Consider the following 20,319-nt stretch of genomic DNA (forward strand, 5'->3'; position numbering starts at 1 on the left):
TAATGAATATTGTCTAGCACTCCTCGTGAGAACTGTGTGATCTTACATGGGAGTCTGCAGAGGGGCTGGCTGGTTAAATTCACGCTTCTTGTGAAGAGCCACATAGAAGTTAGAGGGCAGAGGAAAGAAAGGAAGAAGCGCCTAAAAAGAAGAAAAGCAGGGCCTGAAGAGAGCACGTCATTCAGAGGACCCGTGTGAAATCTGACAAGTGTGCATAAATATTGGGCCTGCCCATAATAGGGCTGTGATTCTGCTGAAGTGAGGTCAGTGGGATGCCTTGCATGACTAATAATGAACCACTCACATCAGTACATGCAGCACAACTTTGGAGCGTGAACAGCTGTGAATACTATAAAGTCACTTTGCTGTGCAGAAATCAAAGTGGTTGTCGAATTTTGGTTGAGGGTGGGAGGGTTTTTAATTTCTTTTTTTATATTATTATTTTTGTCTTGTTTGGAGATAGAAAGTTTTTTTTTTTCATTTTATGTCTGAGCAGCTCTGAATGGTGTTTTAAAAGTTTTATTTTGAAGGAGAATCCCTGTTGAATCATTTGCAATGTAGGGCCTACTTAGTTCTTCTTGCAGTATCTACAAGGCACTGCTGGAATCATAGCAACAAGTGATATAGAGCATACATAGTGCTGCACAGAGCCCAGTGGCAGAAAGCAAGCTGAAAAAAAAAAGAAGTATCTTCTTTAAACACCAGTCAGAATCAATCATTTGCTATTCCTAAAGTGTGAACATTATCTGAAATGTGGGAGGAGATTTCAGATAAGTATATAACTTCTAATTAAACGGATAATTTATGCCTCTTCCAATTCAAGTTTGCAACAAGTTTTCACTTTAGTTTTTGTTATAAGGGTAGACTATTTGGCTAAAACCTGCCATTTTTATGTTGACGGGGAAATGAATAGGCAAAGTCTGAAGGGGACTCATCCAAATGAGTTTTGGTTCCAAGTAATTAAAAATAATTATCTCAATTAGCGTTTTATTTTGCTTAACTCTAGATCTTTTGCTTCAGGTTTCTTTGTCTCCTTCTGGGGCACAAACAGCTTTCTCCAGTTTTCCCATATAAATTGAAATGCAGTAGAAATTCATACTTCAGTTACATGCAAAATAAACAGAAAATAGCTCATATGTATGTGCACATGTGCTGTATGAGAGAACACTTGAGCACATGGGATGAAGTTTCACTGAGCTCTTTTTTTTTCATTTTTATAACTTCATGACAGTTTAGTGAATTTGCAGATACGCAAGTCAGTATTTTTTAAGCTATTTGTGTATGCTGCAAACTTTTGCCTGTTTTTTTTTTTTCCTGCTTTTTTATTTTTCTTTTTTTTTTGGGGGGGGGGGGTCCTTTTCAAAGAGATGCTGTACATCTCTGAGGGCTTTCACTCCTTGCATACCCATCCCATCATGTACTGTGTGTAGTAACTTGTGCCAAATGCACACCACAAGACTCTCTAAAAAAAAGCCTAAATATACACGTGAGGCTCCTTTGGTTGTAGGGACAAGGGCACTGCACCTCCTGCTTTGCATTTAGAGGCAAAACACTGCAAAAAGTGGGAGAGAATCAGTGCCTGGACAGGGAGACCTGAGCTTTGCCACACTTTAGAGATTTATTGGGAGAAAAAGTGAGTGCTATTCTATTTTTCTGTTTAACCAGAGCCTGCCTCAGAGCTCCCTTCAGGGCTCCTAGGAGCCTGGCAAGGTAGGGCAGTGAGGAAAGGAAAAGCAAAGGTTGGAGGGGATGCCTTGGTTGAGACCAGCTGCTAATTGCCTGTGGTTTTATTTGCTTTCTACCTCCCAATAATTTAGGTGTCAAGACTGCCAGGATCTTCAAAAATAGCTGCCAAAAGGGTCTAGGGACTTCAAGCTTTTCAGACAAGAAAACAAACAAAAAAATGCAACGAACCAAACCAAAAAAGCCACACCCTGAGATTTCTAGGAAGAGAATAGAAATGCATGTTTTGTCAATATCCTCCATATAAACTGTGATCACCTGAAATTTTCACTGCTAATCAGCAGCCACATTGGGAGATCAGCCCCATAAACAGTTTGATTCCCTTTCTTTATCAGTCAGTGGTCACAGTGTACAACCAGGTAGTGATCATAGCACGCTTGCTTAGGTCCAGCAGGAATTCAAATTATGTAGTTATTTTTCTGCAAGAATCCTAAAGGCAGCTTTTGTGCCCCTACTTTAAGCCCTGACACTGCAGCAGCACCCTCTAAGATAGGGTGGGCCCTCAGCTAAGAAACAGTTTACCTGTGAAGAGCTCCTTTTTCCAGGTGGCTGAGGATGCAGAAAAGAGAGAACGATGAATTAAGTGGTAGAGAGAAACAGTTTTCATGTTTTGATTAGGAAAATGAAAAGTGCATTAATTTCTGTCATCTGAGAAATGATGATGTAAAAAAAAAAATAAAAATGTGGGTCTCTGGCAGTCCTTCCTTCTGTCATTATTCACTCTAATGCATACATGTTATTCGTAGTCATTAATCTTCTGCAACCAGGCTGGGATAAAGCCTATTCTGCTGTTAGTTGCCATGTTTCAGGTCAAAAACTCATCCACTGATGTAGCTCAGACATTGCAATTTTGTTATTACCAAGAGAGTAACACAGCCTTTTGGGAGCCCTTGCCTTGACCAGTGGTAGAGAAAGAATATTTAGCCCAGTGATTTGAGGTTTTTTCCTTTTTCTTTCCCTTTTTTTGGTTTGCTTTGCTAGTCAGAGAAAAGAGGTGAAGGTTTATCAAGTCCCCTAACAAATCTGCACTTGCTGTGTCTTCAGGCATTGCGAGATAATCCCAGATTTGTATTCTTGCCTGTCACTCAGTGTGGCTTCAGGACATGACCTGATCACATCCTTGCATCAGGCATCCCTGCTGCCTTGCTTTTAATCGCAGGAGAACAACAGTAGTCACGGATTAGTGACCATTAGATACCTTTCTGCAGCAACCCCTGTATGCTCTCCAGTCTTCTGGAAACTTCTGTTTCAGCAAAGATGAAAGCCTTACACTGCCTGAGGCCTAAGTCCAACCCTCACTGAAGTTAATGAAAAGGTGAGGAGATTTTTTGGAAAAAATCATTAAACAGTAGAGATTGGTGTGAATTTGGTGCAGAATTATGTTCCACAGTGGTATCTGGTATTTAGCCATTTGTATATGGTTAAATCCCTGTACTATGTATGCTGATTTATAGTTTAACAAAAAGAAAAAGTGCCTCTTTTCTTTTTGGTCAAGAAGTATAATAAAAAGGTACTTCCCCTGAATAACTTCCCAGCTTGCAGTCCCCAGCAGGAGCATGCTATTGCTGCTTTGCTCTTCCTGAGTGCTTTGCAATGCTTTCAACATATGAAGAAGTTCTTTGGAGTAGGCAAATCAAATACAAAGCACATAAGGATGTTCCTGCTCTGATGTATTAATACTTTGGCATGAGAAGTACCCAGAGAATAGAAGGTCTTTGGGACTTACTGTCTAAAAATGATTTTTTCAGAAGCTGATCCTCGAATCCTCTTCAGACCTCTTTTACTAGGCAGCAGCATCAACAAGCTGTGTGAATGGGATGAGTAAGCTCTGCCCTGTAATTTATGTGTTTTGCTGCATCGTTACAACTGAGGATATACCAACTGGCATCACCTTTCAGGGACTTGTAAAGTCGACAGTGCTGCTCACCTTTTTCGGATTTCATTCCCTGTTCAGGATTGGATTTGTAGCAGCACAATCCAGATAGCAGGAGTGGGATTTTGCCACTTCATCGGTGAACTGTATATATTCTCAGCAAAACGCACATTTTACAGCAGGTATATAAAAGTACAAAGGCATACTTTTATAGCCTTTGAGAGAAAGCCATCAAACCCAAGTGCTGTCAGTCTTCATTTACTATCATAATAATTATCATAATAAAGTTATGGTGTACCACCTGACTAGGGTTACAAATTCCGTCATCGGAAGGGTTAGGAAATGCCAGAAGTTTCCCAAACAGCCTAATGCAGTGCAGACACGATCCCTTCCTGCTTGCTGCCTTGGTTCAGGGCTGGTCCTGGCTGCAGTGACCTTCCTGTGCTGCTCTGGTAGGTCCTCCAGCTTCTGGAGGGTACAAGGTTTCTTGTGCAGAAGAAGCTCCTGAAAATCAACTCTGGCTATGTGCCTGCAGCTCACCCCACACAGGAGAATGGAAATGTGGTGTGTTATTTGGCATAATGATTATATTAAAAAAAAAAATTAAAAAAATAAAAAAACAAGCCAAACCAACAAACCTACAAACATGCATCTATATTGCCATTTTAGGCTTCTTGTGTTTGGTTAGGTGTCAGCAAGAGAGACAGAGAGGAGGACAGCGGGATAAGTTCTCGGAGATGAGAAATCCTCTCCTATGAGGAGTCCTTAAAGTATAGACTAAATTGTCAAGAGGAGTGAAGAAAGTTGGAAGTTATGAATTAGACTAAACAAATATGCGGGAATAATATACAGTGAGAAAAAAAGAAAAAAACTCCACAACAACACATGTCCAAGCAATGATGTCCTAATCCGTTTTTGTAATGTTTCATTCATATAACAACTTAAAGTAAGACGTGATGATCCAGGTCCCTTAGTCATGTATTCTCAAATCAATATGGTGCTTGAATAAAGATTTTTGCCTTGGGTTATTGCTACTTGAGTGGTCTGGAAGCTAATCCATTTTCTGGTTTAAAGAAATCTGAATGGGTCATCCTCTTTCTCTCTTCAATTCTGTTTTGGAAAAATAGACAGAACATTGTGATTCATAGGAAGTCTATATCCAAACAAAATACAGCAGTTAGGCCCCAAACAGGATGTGTTTAGGTAGGGACAAATACCAACAAAATGGAAGCCGTGAATTCCTTCTTTGAGCAGGTGCTGATCACTGTCACCTCCCCAAAAACCTGCACCCTAAAGCACTGAGGCACTGCAGTGGGGAGGCTTGGGGCAGTCAGCTCCTGCATGAGGGATGGGGAATCCATCTGTCCTTCCCAGGAACCACAGAGGAGACCAAGAAGTGTTATTTCACCCTATGCTTTCACCTGTCTCGCTAGGAGCTGCTCTCAGAGGTCTGAGAGTTTGAAGACCCCTTCCCAGGTCTCCCTTCTCCATGTAAGACCCAGTCACGCACAATATCCCTTTCATTTTGTGCTGTGGTCCTGAGGGTCAGAGCATCCCTCTGTATCCAGAGGCAGGGACCACGAATCCCAGTAAGGAGGCGAGGCAGCTCATTTAGGCTTCAAAGCAGTGGGAGCGCGTGAGAGCGCAGCCCCTGCATACTTACAGTCACCCCAGCTCCCTGCAAGAAATGGGAACAGGTTCCGAGGTAATCATGGCCCAGCCCCAGGAGCAGGCAAAATGGTTAAGGATAGCCCAAATACCCATCCAAATGGGGGTCTCCTCAGAAGTATGCTTCATACCAGAATGATTTGCTGGTAACGTCTGTGGCACCCTTATAATTTTTCTGTGCATTTTTAATTTTCGTGTTTAAAGCACTGTGTTCCCACTTGGGCTTGTCATACTCACTTCCAAGCACATCTTTGTGAAGCTGTATCTGTCACATAGAGTTTTGCATTTGGTATTTACAGGGTTGCTGCTGACACATCTTTATAGACTTGTCTTACTAAGAAAATGTGGCTTTTACAGTTGTAGTCTCTCCTAACAGTTTCTTTCCCTCCTGGCCATTCCCAGCTGCACTTGGGCTCATAGGTAGCCTAGCACTTTTCTTCTATGAGGGTAACTCTTGCCCTGCAGAATGCGTTGGTGGAGTGAGTGGGTGGACGTCACATTGCTGTTCCTAAAGCATTGTGTGCTTCAGCTCGCCAGCGGGCTGGTGTGTTCACAGGAGCTCCATCCGTCTCCTACTTGTCACCTATACCTGCCCTGGCCTTCACCGTTTCTTAATTAAGTGCCACACTCTGGCTTGGTTTCCATTCCTATAATTGATGGCCTTGTTCATTGTTGCAGAACTGACTTTATTTGTGCTTGAACTGTGACTCCTATGGCTTGCTGAATATGGATGTCTTGGGGGTGAGCCATCACCTCTTGGTAAATGATTGTGTGCACTGAATGATGTGTAGGCAAGTGTGTCACAGGTAGTAGCTATATGAGGTTCGAAAATGTCACCAGCCACCAAAGTGTGAATTTGCTGGCTTTTTGCTCTATTTTTATAAACCCCTTTTTCAGAGTGCCGTGTCCTTAAAACTGTGAAATAATAGATGGGCAACCAAGGATTACAAGGACTATCTGGGACATGTTCGTTGGGGATCATTGCAGTTGGCCTTTAATCTCTCTGCTTCTTTAGAATTTAATTTAATACTTTGTAGAAATAGCAAGTTGCTCTAATCCAGGAGAGATTGAATATGCTTGTACTTATAGTTATCTGCTCAAGGAAAATTTTACTTTTTGTCGTCAATGTGAAAAACAATCCCGTGGCTGTTGATTTATTAGTGTGGAAAGTGCGGATGTTGCGCAGTTCTGAATATATTTCTCTACAAAAAGACTTCCAAAAATATTCTTTTTTTTTTTTCAGATTCTATGAGATTTGCTCTTTACACCTATACCTTGACCACTACAGAGGTTGCCGAGCTGTGCATTTTCTCCCTCTCCCAGTGCCATAAATTGCTGCAGTAACCTCCTGACATAGTATGAGCTTGGGGCTTTGCTCAGCTCCCCTCCTGTCCTTTACTAGTGCTGTCCAAATCGTGTCTAACCCTGCTTTGTCCTGTCACTGTCAAACTCTCCAGTTTGTGTCTCCAGTGTGCTGAAGGCTGTCCCGATACTGGGACGACCAGCTATGTAGCGTTGCTTTCTAAATGCCCTTGGTGGCAGACAATGAGCAGGCTCTATGCAGTTGGAGAGCAATTATCTATCCCTGCACATACACTGCCTTCTCAGTTGCCTTCTGAAAAAAACAAACAAACAAAAAATCCCCATAAACATTTATGCCTGTAATAGATTGGCTGTGCTACAGGAAATGCCAGGCTGGATGTGCATTGATCAGCAATAAATGCTCTCGTATTGTCGTCCTTTGGGAATGTGAACTCCTGATCCCCTCTCTGAGCACTACCTGGCCTGCAGTCCCATTCCACAGAGCCAGCGCCAGATGGCTGCTCACCAGCAGCCCCCGGTTGAAAGGCCTGTGACATGACAGCCATGCATTTGCTGCAGTCCCTCAGAAAATATTTGGCTTTTAAAGCATTTTCTCAGGGAGAAGAGGCATGGAGGGAAGTTCACCTCTGTTTTCAGGCAGTCTGCATGCAGCGTTGGGCAATGCTGAGCAGTGAGTTGCAGATGGGTGATGGCAGAGCAGGCATGTCAGAGGCTGTTTCCAAGGGTTTGTTTTCTCTAGCAGTTGTGTAGTTTCCCCAGGCTTGTGCAGTAAGTGTCATCACGAGAGCAAAAAAGGGCTTTAAAATGTTGTATGAGTTCTTTGGTCTTCTCCAGGAGTTTTGCAACCCCTGTTTTTTCCAGAGAGGCAGAGAAGAGAGCCCCAGGCAGCATCTCTGGGGCTGTCACCTCCTGGCAAGTGACACCATGTCTCTCTCAGCATGCTGAACCTTGGCCTGGGATACTGTGGGCACTAAGCATGTATCATTACATTGGGTTTTGTGGCTGAGGACAAGTACTATGCCCATTGGCAAGCTGTTTCAGGACAGGTCTATTTCTGTGTGTATATAGTGCTGGGTACATTTTTCACGGGCTGTCTGCTACGATATAATACTAATGAGGTAATTACAGGGTCAGGCAGTGTCAGCACAGCACATACCACTTGGATTAGGCTCGGCTCTTGAACAAACCCTTTCCGAACAGGGTGCAAGCTGACGTGGCTCACAACTCGTTCTCCTAGGCCAGAAGTGGGCTGATGCTCAGTGGCTGTGGTGCAGCTGATGTAGGGGAGTTTGGGGTGCTGCTTCTGCGTCTTGTGCTGGTGGGAAGTGGAATCATACAATCATTGAATAGTTTGGCTGTTGGAAGGGACCTTTAAAGGTCATCTAGTCCAGCCCCCTGCAATGAGCAGGGACATCTTCAACTAGATCAGGTTGCTCAGAGCCCCATCCAGCCTGGGCTTGAATGTTTCCAGGGGTGAGGCATCTGCCACCTCTCTGGGCAACCTGGCCCAGTATTTTAGTACCCTCATTGCAAAAAATCTCTTCCTCATATCTAGCCTGAATCTCCCCTCCTTTGATTTAAAACCATCACCGCTTGTCCTATTGCAACAGGCCCTGCTAAAAAGTCTGTCCCCATCTTTCTTATAGGCCACTTTTAAGTACTGAAAGGCCACCATAAGGTCTCCCCGGAGCCTTCTCTTCTCTAGGCTGAACAACCCCAACTCTCTCGGTCTGTCCTCACAGCAGAGGCCCTCTGATCATCTTGGTGGCCTTCTCTCGACTCCTTCCAACAGGTCCATGTCTTTCCTGTACTGAGGGCCCCAGAGCTGGACCCTGGGTGGGTGGGCAATCCCAGCTAGCACACCTTACTATGGGCGTTACAGGTGTAATATAGTGGGAGATGGAGAAGAGGAGGAAGGGCAGCAAGCCCCTGCTGTGGTCAGAGCTGCTGCGGCTCCTGCCTGGCAGGATTGTGAGGGATGTGTGGCTGTGGGTTCCTCCTCTGGCACAAGGGTGGGAGTAAGGTGGTGCCATGGCAGAGGTTTAGCAAGTGTGCCTGTGGTGTGGGGCGAATGGATGGGCGCAGCATGGGGAATTCACATTTAATAGCTGCACAAATGGAGGGGTGACAAGGCTTGCAGGGACGTGTTTGCTCATGGCACATCAGTGTGACAGCACTGGTGTAGCAAGAGGGGGAGAAGCAGTGCTGTCTGCAGCAATCTGCCTGGCTTCTTTTTGGTTTTCTTCCTGTGAAATAGGACCTCCTCCCCCAGAACAAATAAAGAAAAAAATGGAAGTCTGGTCTCATTGTGCTCATTATGTTATAATTTTCTTTATATATTGTGACACATGTGATGCAATTTGAATATTTTATGTGTTAACGAAACGAGACGGACAAAGACTTTTCAAATACATTTTAATGAATTTAAGAAGCTATTAAGGAAAGTGTTTGGGCAGAAGCACTGTGTAAGACAGTGATACACCAGTGAGGGTTTAGGATCTCAGCTGTCTGTTGCAGGATTTTATTATATTAATAACAATTACTACATCACCATGCTATAATTCTTCACCAATTCTTACTATAAAGATTATTAAGTAATTATCATATTAATAAACACAATCCTATTAGTTTCAGGTCCCCTTGTCAGCCTCCACTGACCAAATAATAAATTATGTGTTTTGAACAGTATGTTTTGAGCTGGACACAGAAACAGCCCAGCTGTCTCCCGTCCACCCAAGAGCTGCTGTCTCACCTTCCAGGGCTTCAGACAGCGGGCGCACCCCTGCTGCTTCCCTCCTCACAGCACACTCCCAGACTTGTCACACCAAATTATTTGCAAACACCAAACCAGCTAATATCACAATGGTAGCAGTCCACATGCAAAAGGCACTGGGAAGCCGTGAGAGACAGACGGTGCCATGTGTTCGTAGTAAGAGGCAAAAGAAAGAGTCTCCTCCAAAGCCCCTATTCATAAGCTTAGCACAATAGAGTAATGCAGCGTTAGGGAAATTCAAGCTGGTGCTGAAAGCTAGTGTGCTTTGCTGCTTTTTACTCAAGGGATGGCTTTTATCATGAACTGTAATGCTTATGATATTTCAGACATGGCTTGCTTTGGTAGGTCATGTGAATGATGAATATCGCAGTATTTAGAGGTTTCTAGTAAATGAAATGCACGTGGGAATGAATGCAGATATAGATCATTTGCGTCAAACCCGGCTTTATCAGGATTTGGTGTGATATCTTTTTCAAGGGCCTACAGCAATTGAAAAGCAATTAGAATTTCATTGTATTTTCCAGTTACATTAACCATCCCATAGATCTGTATGAGAGTCCACATGGAAAAAGCTGCCACCGTACTTTAACTGTGCAGTCATTGTAACACAGAAACTTGGGATGGTGGCAAAATAAAACTGCAGTTGGACACCTGGTATTTAGAGACACTTCAGGCCTTAAGAAAGAATGGAAAGCCACCCTGTCCTGCCACTAAAAGAAGGGCTGTTGCTACAGAAATGGAGAAAATGCTTCATTTTTCCCAAATGGGCAGGTAACAGTACTGGAAAGGAGATTTCAGAAAGCCACAGTGTGATAGCTGAAAGCTGCCTCTCCTAAAGAAACAGGTCTTAGTCATGTTTCTTCAGTGGAGCATTTGTTACAAGATTTTAATATTTAGTGGTTTGAGAGTGTCAGACCTCTGCACAAAAGATTTGTCTTTATCTACAAGACTGGGCAAGTGGGGATAGCTCTGAAGCAGTGAGATGAAGGGGTATCATGCACCCCCTCAGTGTCAGGGTTTGGCAAGTCCAAAGCTACAAGAAGTTGGGGAGAAAACTGCCTGCAGTGACTAGCAGAACTGGATTTGTGTGGATGGGTCTTGCCAGAGAAGGAGCATGGAGATCTCCTGCTTTTTTACATCCTCTGCCGTATTCTTCCCATGCAGTCCTGCACAGTGCCTGGCAAATACTTGCAGTGAGGCGTTCCTGAGCAGTGATTAGTGATGCAGTTGACGAATGCTGGTTTACATCACTTGGGGATAAATCCGCCTTCTGACCATATGTTACAAGTGCATGTGGTTTTCTTCCGATTCACATTCATGCCAAGCAGAATTACCTTCATTTAAATCACTGGTGTTTCTTGGAGTGTAACCACTACTAAGGAGTTGGTCCATTTTCAAGACATTTGAATCAGTCATATGGTGTGGCATAGAGATTATGTCTCTCTGGATGTTTTGTTCATTCCTGAACATGAGGGGGTTCAACAGCTAGCAAGAAGTTAGCTCTTATTATGAAATGCCAGTATGCAACTCTGAAACTGTTAGCCTTGCAGATGCCCCAGTCTGAAAGCAACCTGCTTAACCTACTGCTGTACCTTAGAGCAAGTGGGTTTGGTCTTTGTGCTCATTTTTTTTTTAAAGCACTGTCAGATCTCTGACAGGCAGTATTTTCTAACGAATGCAAACGAAAATTGGGATTATCCATTTCAAAGCAATCAGTACCAAACCATTGTTGCACACGGGCCATTTATACAGCTCATAAGCCCCAGTGTTGCTCGTACGTAATTCCTCACACATCACAGTGATAGAAATTGCCGTTGGGGCCAGGCTTTCCACGGCAGCCTCTCTGTTTCTAAGGTGCAGACATTGTCACTTCAATAGCTGACTACTTGATTTTGCAGGTTCAGTTTGATGTGCATATGATAGCAAACCCACACTTGCCTGGAGATGCCAGACAGCACCTAAAATTACTTGCTTCTCTTAATAGCAGTGACTGAAATGACAAGCTGGCAGCTCTTAGGGGCTCTTGGTTCTCTCTTCTTATTTTCCAAGTCCTTCTCTACTGCTGCCTGTTCACAGCTCTTTTCTCATTCTACTCAGCACTTGCCTCAGTATGAAAACTTGGGGTATATCATGTGTTTATATGTCTGGTTGCTTTTAACTCAAACTTCATTCCCACATCTAGTTCAACTTCTAATTCCAGTGCATTGACTCCTGCTTGGTGTTCCCCAGAAGAGAAGCCTCTCTCTCACTTCTCAGTTTGCAGGACTTTCCTGGACCTGTTAAAAATGAAATTCACCAAAAGATACAAATTATCTCTTCCTGTCCATGCTAGGCTCCTAGGGAAAGTAAAAATAATTGTGTCTCTTCCTGCTGTTAATATTGTAGTTGCTACAGCCGATACTCTTCTGGGAAGTTTAACTTTTAAAACATTGGGCAATTTATTATCCCCCATGTATTAGCTCTCCTTGGTAGCCAGGAGGTATGGTGACAAACTGCAGTGAAACTGTGAAGGTAGAAAATGTCTGGCAAGTAACCTTTTTCCTAAGAGACTATGTTAACAAAAGGACTAATAAAATCACTGAAGGACTTTTTGGTAGACGGCCAACCCTGGCCCAACCCTGGTTCATCTCTTGAGTATAAGAAGTAGTACAGAAATGTTCCTTCTAGCATGAATTCAGATCAGCTTCTGATGCTGATCTCCTGTCTATTAAAGAGAAATGCTCCTTTATTGAACCATTTTACATTTTAAATCATTTAAGCTTGTAGTGCGTTCCACCTACTTCTTGCAGGGACACCCTCTGCCCTCAGTCCAACTATCAGCCATACTGGTTGGTGTTTGTGCACAGGTGTGGCCTGGTCCCACAGTGGTGAAATCGAGATCTTGCGCTCAAATAGGGCTTGGGGTGTTTTGGCCCGGCAGTCCCTTGTTGCCACACCTGTGTTTCTAGTCCTCCACTGACACGTGGGAGGGAGGTTTTCCCCTGTAATCTGCTGGAAGCCCCCAGAGGTAAATACACCATCCTTTTTATTACAGCAAGGACAGATGCAGCCTAAGGTTGAGTCTCTGTCTTATGGAAATACAAAGCAATCTCCCAGCCAAGCAGTGATTAGAAGGTTGTTCTTAGGCAAATCCGAACAGGACAGTGTGAAAATGCTTAAAGCCAAGCCTCATCTATGGCCTTATGGTACAAACTTGTTAGTCTGGATTTGTGAAATCCATTTTTTCAGGTACGAGTGCTGCTTACAGCTTCCAAAGCTAGATCCTTACCTGCTTGTTTCTCAGCCTGTGATCCATGTGTCCTACATTTTAATCCTCGATTTTAATTCCCTTCCCCTTATTTTCCAAGTATTACCCTGTATAGCAGAGCAAAGGCTTTGTTACTTTCTCTTACACAGCGTAGCCCATGTGTTTATATCACCTAGCTTCTCCAGTTCCGTGTTTCTAAATAGAACCTTTTGCCTATAGGTAAGAAAGAGCAAGAGGTTTTTAGGCTTTGACATGAGGTTTTGTATTTCTGGCATGATTGGTAGCTGTTTGCTACAGTCATGTGTTGAGGGCTCTTACCAACACTGGTAGACTCATCCCTGACTCTAAGGACTTAGAAATTCAATGCAGTAATCAGACAACCTCCTCTTGCTCAAAATACTCTTACTTGAACTCCCATGGAAAAGCAGAGAGTGTGAGGGCCAGGACTGTGACCCAGCTAGCACGCTGGGGCATGATGCTGATGACTGAAGACTGCTTTCAGTTACATATCCACTGCTAGAATAACACCACATTTAAAAGAAAAAAGAAAAGAGTAACTGTTTATCCTGGTTAAGCTTGTATAACAAGTTTTCATATGGTGTTTTTAGTGCTGAAAGTCTTTTTTCATTAAACTGTTTCAGTATCCAGAAAAAAAAAATTCTCTTACTCAGCTTCATTAGTTATAGGAAATCACTGGATTAAAGTTGAAAGCAGATTAGCAAAAATAAACTGTAGTATGTCTTGGGCATATGGTGCCACATATGAATGGGTTTTAACTACTTAACTGTGTATAACAAAGAGCAGAAGGAGAGATTTGTCTTAACGTACAATAATTATAAATTGCAGTAGCTGCGTAGCTTAACAGTCAGAAAACACAAAGCCATGGAAAGCTTTCGGTTAGGATTTGCAGGGGGTGTGTTTGCCTGTCCCCGAGCTCACGCCGCATTTTCTGCCAGCTGATGGCTGGGCACGAGGCTGGACTTAGCCAATTAACAGGATGCCTCTCCCTTCCTCTTCGCTGGGCTCATGATTTGCAGTGCTGGGTTTGTGTGGATTACAGAGACCAGGGTTTAGCCCATCAGATGCAGCAGCCAGCGCTGGTCCAGGCACGCTTCCCCACCCCATGGGATAGAGGGAAGGCATGCTGTGGGCATGCCCGTGGCAGCCTGGGCTTCGCCTCAGCTGGAAGTTGTCCCCCACAGAGAAAATATCAACAGAAGTGGTAAATAAAAGAGGCAATAACGTCTGGGTGATTGCTGGGGAGTATCAGCCTTCAGGCTCTGGGTGCAGACAAAGCAATATGGCCAGCTTTGAATTCAGATGACTCAGTTGTTTCTAGCTTCTCGCTTTTTTTACCTAATATCTGTCATTCCCCTCTGACACTTCAGTGTACAAAAGTCAAATTCATGCAGTTTCTAAATAGATCCAGCTCACATCAGTTTGCACTCGGTCCTGAGACACAAGTCAGTGCAAACATTGGTAACATTCTGATGGTATTCCAATCCCTGCTTCTTAGAAAAACTGCTTTTCCATTTGGGTGCTGAGCAGCTTCTGAAAACCAAGCAGTGGTGTTGACATCATTTCCATGTCTTAAAAAAATGCTTATAAAGGGATATAAAGATTTGCAAAGGAAACCAAACTCAATTTGTAAAGTAAATTCAGAAATACCTGGTCTTTATTTGGGCTCCTCAGTATGTTGGCTGGCAAGCTTTAACTAATAATGTTATACCACACAGCTAAAACATACACATCCTTCCCTTTTTTGGGGGTTGCTTTCTTCTGAGGTTTCCACAATGTGTTTCACATCCACTGTGAGTAACATTCTTGGACTTCTGCCCTGCATTAATCAAACATAAATCATTGCCCCATGCAAAAAGAAAGTTTTGCCAAAAATTGTGGTGGCCCAAAGGAGAAGAAGAGAGGGTTACTTTTTTTTTCCTCTGTGAACTTTCAACTAATTTTTTTTTTGGTGGGAAGTTTTGTGCATTGAAAATTTACTGACAAGGCCCTGATCATATTGTTTTTTTTAGTGATTAGTACAAAAAAATAAATCCCCAGCTGCCCAGGAGAATATCCTTGCTTTCTCCCCAATTAGTTTTACAGTAGTGAGCTCTGCCGAACTTGCATGCTTTCTGCTTAGCTTTTCAATAACTCTGTGTTGCTTCTATTGCAGAGTTCCCTGAAGAGAAGAGGCAGCAGAGAAATGCACAAAGAAAAAAAGACATTTACCCAGGTATGGTTTTCAAGACTGCAATTTTGAGCAAAATCACATGATAAAACTGAAGATTTCTTTTTACGGGTGTTGACAGGGCCATCAGGTACATTAACTAGAGTGCAATTAGGCCTTAATCTACTGAGACCTCCCAGAGATAATGTAGAAGCAATTTAGGACACAAGTGTGATCTCTAAACCGTGCAGCTTCTTGGTCTCATTGTGCTTCTATCCATAGATCCAGGCTGCGGGTTTTCTACAAGAACACCTTGCCTCACAAAGTAATTGTATCGCAGCTTAGGGACTAACTAACTAAATTTATACACAGTGCCAAAGATTTTGTGCTAATGAGCATCTTGGCAGGGAATGCGGTTGACACGCTGCAACGACACCTCGCGAGCTCTGGTGTTGCAGCCCTGGGTTTGATCTCTCTTGGATGTTGGGGGGCAGCGTGTGAATTTGTGCTCCCCCAAAGCTGAGATCAAAGGCAGACCCTAAGCTACCCACTCAGTCTCCCTCTAGACACCAGTTTTATTGAAATCCTGTAGGCTGATCTTTCTCAGGGAAGCAGTCTGTCCAGTTTCCTCTGCTTTTTGTGCTGACTGTAGGAGTTAAAGCTTTTCCCAACGCCCATACAGTTGCTGTTTATAGCCAGAGAGATGTGGATATTGTTTCACCTAGCTGCAGAAGGAGCCAAGAGAGACATTGTCCCTTCATTACAGAAAGGTTGCACCTCCCCTGCCACCCCTTTGGCAGGCTCAGTGTATGCAGCTGGGACCCTAGAGGTCTTCTCTGGGTCAATGGAGTCTTAAAATCCATTGGTTTGTAATAATAACCATAATAAATCATTACAACATGTTGCACGTGAGTGGGTAGGGCGGGCAGCTGAGTGGGTAGGGCGGGCAGGTGGGGGCTCATGGTGGCCAGGGACTGGAGCCGCCTTTCCCAGGGCACAGCAAACCAAGCCTCCCTGCCAAGCCAATACAAGCCTGGCTTAATCAGACCTTAAAATGGGGCACTGGGCTTTCTGCGTGCAATGCTTGCTACAGAGAATTATTTAAGTCATCAGTCAGGTCAGAGAATTTGTTTTTCTGCAAGTCAGTAAAATACACAGATGAAATATACACACATATATATATATATATGCCCAAACACATGCAGATTACAGATGAAGCTATATGAACACAGAGTTGTGTCCGCTGGGGCTTGTGGGTGGCTCTGTCCTTCCTTTCCTCATTCCTGGAAATACAGAGCAGTGCATAGGGAATGGATTCCTCATGCTTGCTTCCTCGACCCAAATTCAGGCATTAACAGCAGCTGTAGTTTGCCTTGGAAGACCTTAAAAAGGACTTCACAAAATTATCCAAGTAGCCCTGGATCAGCTCTGCTCCACTAATAACGTGGAGAAGTAACCCCAGAAACCACTTGGGGAAAGAAAACCCTTTACACTCTACACACAAGTTGTAACTCGTGCAAGCAAAGGATTTGGACATGGCCTAACGAGGTAGGTACAAACACAGCCAGGGAGCTTAAAAATGCTGTTCTTCAGGGACAGCCACCCTAAATACCTAAAACAAGTAAAATATCCATTACGTATTTTGTGAAAAGCAACCACAAACTTAGATTCTATGCATCTGCATACTAACAGATATGTGTGGCATATGGCAAGACCAACACTTTTACTTACTGGGAGCTCATCATGAAAATTAGCTGGAACGTCACACCCACCACAGGGCACACCAACTAAATAATACCGGTGAAACTGATTGTCTTGAAGTCGTGTAAAAGCAGAATTCATAGTCGTGCTTACCCACCTCTAGCAGTATTGAAGAAAAAAAGTTTTTGTTCAGCAGAATTGCAAAACGGAGCTTCTTGGAAAATACCAGGCACCAGGCAAAACACAAAGAAAAGTGGTTCTCCAGCGCAAGGTAGGAGTACTGGCACTCAGCCAGATGCTTGGGTGCTGGTCGTACTGCCCTGTCGTCAGACTTGCAACCCCAAAACCGCTTGCCCATCTTCTGCCTGGCAATTCCCTTGAGCCGGTGGTGGTGGTACAGGAGATGGCGTTGGTCTCTATCTATCTTTGTGTCTTCTTGCCAGAAAAGAAATATCGTATTTGGAAATTTTTGATCAGCTCTTCATTCTCATCACATCATTTATGTTCCATAATGAATTTAAGTTCATTTCTTTCCTTTCAGTTTCTTTTCTTTATCTCCACATTCTACATTTGTCTTAATTAGACAGCAGACTCTGCAGGGAGGGATCTGCTTTTTTTCTTTCTGTTTTTTTTTTTTCCATTAACATCCCTCTGAAGTGCCATGCAGAGCCATGGTGCTATTGCAGGCAGATAATCACAATCAGTAATCATTAATTCCCATTTATCCTTAATGATATCTTAAAGTCTGTGACAAGCACCATGACATATCTTTCTATACAGTCTGCCCTGCTTACCCTTTGTAAGAAATGATGTGTAATATGGTCAGGTTGCCATAGCCCAGACTCAGCCCCTGGAATTCAAGCCTCTTGTTCCTCCAAAAAGATGAAAATACTATTCTCCTTTTTTCCTCCCTCACCTTTCTTTTCATTCATGATTTAACTAATAATGAGGTATGCTTAATTTTGGTGATTTGGCCTCTCCTTAGTTTGCCTTATATGTCAAAACTCTACTTGCCTGCCTGGGTGTCTCACCCTCTTGTTGTTTCTACTTGTTTTCAACTGATCAAGAAATCACTGATATTTCTGTACACAAAGTTTCCGAGGGACAGACGCTTGAAGGATAGAGTCCTACCCTTCTGGCATGCTTAGATCTGGCTGATCAATCTCTCCTGACCATTCTTTTCCTTTGGAAAAAAGCTGTCCGCGGAATTGGATTTTCAGTAGTCATGATCCCTGGCAGAGAAGCAGGGAAGATCTGGAGCTTTCTCACCTTTCCAGATGGGATCCATATTTAGTAGGCAAGATTAACATCCATCGGCTCTGTTGTTTGTAATGAGGCTTGTGTTTGTTTAATGAAAAAAATCTTTGTTTCAACTCTTGTGAAAAACAAAACTTACAAATGTAATCCTTTTTTTCTTTTCATAGACAAAACCTAGCAATAAGGTAACGCTGTTACAAGAAGTTAATGGTGATTTTGTCATGCTATAATAATGTACTAACTCCACAGATGCATTGAGTCGTGCAGTGATGCCAAGCAAAAACATTGGGGCCCTGACCTCAAACTCATTGAAGCCCTTCCTTTTTCTTCAAAGGCTTCAAAATGCTGAGTGCCTTGTCCTGAATGTGACTGGGTGGCTGTAATGTATATTGTGTGAAACACAGTGGGTGTCAGGCTGGAGCCCCCTCTGAGCCCCAGGAAGGAGCTCTCAGCTTGGGGAGAGGGGTGCGAGCAGGCTGGTCCTTCCCCACCGGCACCAGCATCAGTCCTGCAACCAGGCAGGGAGGTGCGAGGCTCCAGCTAGTGTCACTGATGGCTGGGTGTTTGCAGCCAGAGGCAGACAAGAAGTGCAGTGAAAAATGCTGCATTACAAAGATAGAATGAGGAAAATGTCAGATGTTGTTATTTCTAAGCTATTAACAGATAAATAAATAGACTGGAGTAATCACACCACCTCTGAGCTCTGATGTGCAGCACTGGTCTGGGTGTAACTTTCCTTCCTTGTGATCTTTTTATTTCCCTAAAAGCAAAGCCTACAGCTGCATGGATAAACTGATTCTAGATGAGGGGGAAAAACAGAGGTAATGTAATGCACAGCCCTGACCAAAGATGATACTTCAATCATACAGCTTTATCAAGACAGAGTAACCAAAATTCAGAGTGACTCCAAGTGGAGGCTTCAGGGAGTTTTGCCAGATTTAAATCTGATACTTCATTTGCAGATTTCAGTTATAAAGACAAGAGCAATTTGGAAATGTATGCATGAAAAAGAGGTGTGTGTATGTGAGGAGATGACAGAAAGAAAGCTGATCTTCTAGAGGCTCTGCTTCTAATCATGTATATGCACCTTGATTGTATTAATAGAAAACTTACATTTCTGGTACTAGAAACACGATGGCCAGAGTTTTACTCAGTTTCAGTCAGATCAATGGATTGCAATTGTAGTTGATTCCTGGCTATCACTGAAAACCACATATTAACAGAAACAGGGTTTTCTTTACCTCTATCATGTTATTAACATTTAAGATAACTTTGTTACTATTTAGTATTTTAAAGTTCCAACCTGTGCCAAGCAGAATCAGTCAGAAAGCTGAATTCAGAAGTATACAGCCAATTACTTTTGTGGCTGTTTAGATATTAATAGTTGAAAGTAAGACTTGATTAGAATATATCTAAATAGAATGGGGTGAAATTAATCTAGATAACATAAAAGAAACTATTACCCATGTACAAGGATGTGTGCTATATAAATTAAATAATTTCCTCAGATTGCTGAGCCATAATTAGTTTGCTAAATATTTTTATTTTTTTAATATCCTGATCTAAGTGGATGATTAAAGTCAGTCATGTTTTCTCCTGGACTTGATTGCCATTGTTAGGAATTATAACAAAATGGTGCTTGTGAAAGATAACAGTGGTCCTGAGACTGAATGAAGTTTCCATAGATAATTGCACATATGTCCACATGGCCTACCAACAATGATGAAATCTGCTGTCTCAAGAGATCATCTTTCAAAGCCTGCCTTCCATTATACTGCTAATGCTGATAAATGTGTCTCTTACAAGGCCAAGTGCCTGTATCTCCATGACAATTCATGAAAGTGATTCATGCAAAGAAATGGTTTGTCTGCTTAGAATTTGCTTAACCCTGTCTCTTACTTGAGCACAATACACGCTGGAGTTTTCATTTGAGCTGAGATGTGCTGCTTTAAAACGCCCAACACACAAAAAAAGTCAAACTCTCATTCAATACCCTGGTGCTTCCTGAAAAACGCAGGTTTTCACGTGAGATGGATTTGGATGTAACTGCGGTTTAATGAATTTTTCTTTCCTTTTTCACATATTTTCACCAATCTCCCATGTGAACAGTTGCCCATACCAGAACCACTGATCACAGTCTGGTTCATCCTAATAATAACAGCAGCAGAGACAGCAGTAGTGCTTCCTATTCACAAAGTGTGTTAGGCACTCTGACTAGTTCACAGCACTGTGAATACTAGAAGTCTTAACTTTTCAAGGGAACCCTACATCTTAGCACACTTTTTCTGTGCTTTCTAGCAGAAGGAGCCCAAGACGTGGGATTATGATGAGCAAATTAATCTGAGTAGTCTTTGTTTCATGATGCTAACAGGGAGCACATGTATCATTAAACATAAATGGAACAGAAAGTGCCGATAAATCATGGCATCTTTTCATTCAAGTAATTCTTATTTTCCACAAAATTTGCTCACTATTTGAGATAAACTAAGTGCTGTGTTGGCACTCTTGCATCACTTGCACGGGCACACCGATTTTATTTTTTATTTTTTCCCCCCTTTAACTCTGAT

At 42.8% G+C, this 20,319-nt stretch overlaps 1 protein-coding gene across 1 annotated transcript in view; it reads left to right on the top strand.

Annotated features, from left to right (window-relative positions):
* Window positions 1-20,319, top strand: part of MTCL1 (microtubule crosslinking factor 1) — a gene marked incomplete at both ends in the record, with an annotated part of 106,616 nt that overhangs the window by 41,557 nt on the left and 44,740 nt on the right. The window contains 2 exons of the mRNA XM_080339510.1: window positions 14,801-14,860; window positions 16,692-16,766. Of these exons, the coding sequence (XP_080195636.1) occupies window positions 14,801-14,860; window positions 16,692-16,766 (135 nt within the window). The remainder of the gene's footprint in view (window positions 1-14,800; window positions 14,861-16,691; window positions 16,767-20,319) is intronic.

This window comes from Nesoenas mayeri, assembly GCF_963082525.1.
Source record: "Nesoenas mayeri genome assembly, chromosome: 2".
In the NCBI taxonomy this organism is placed as follows: Eukaryota; Metazoa; Chordata; class Aves; order Columbiformes; family Columbidae; genus Nesoenas; species Nesoenas mayeri.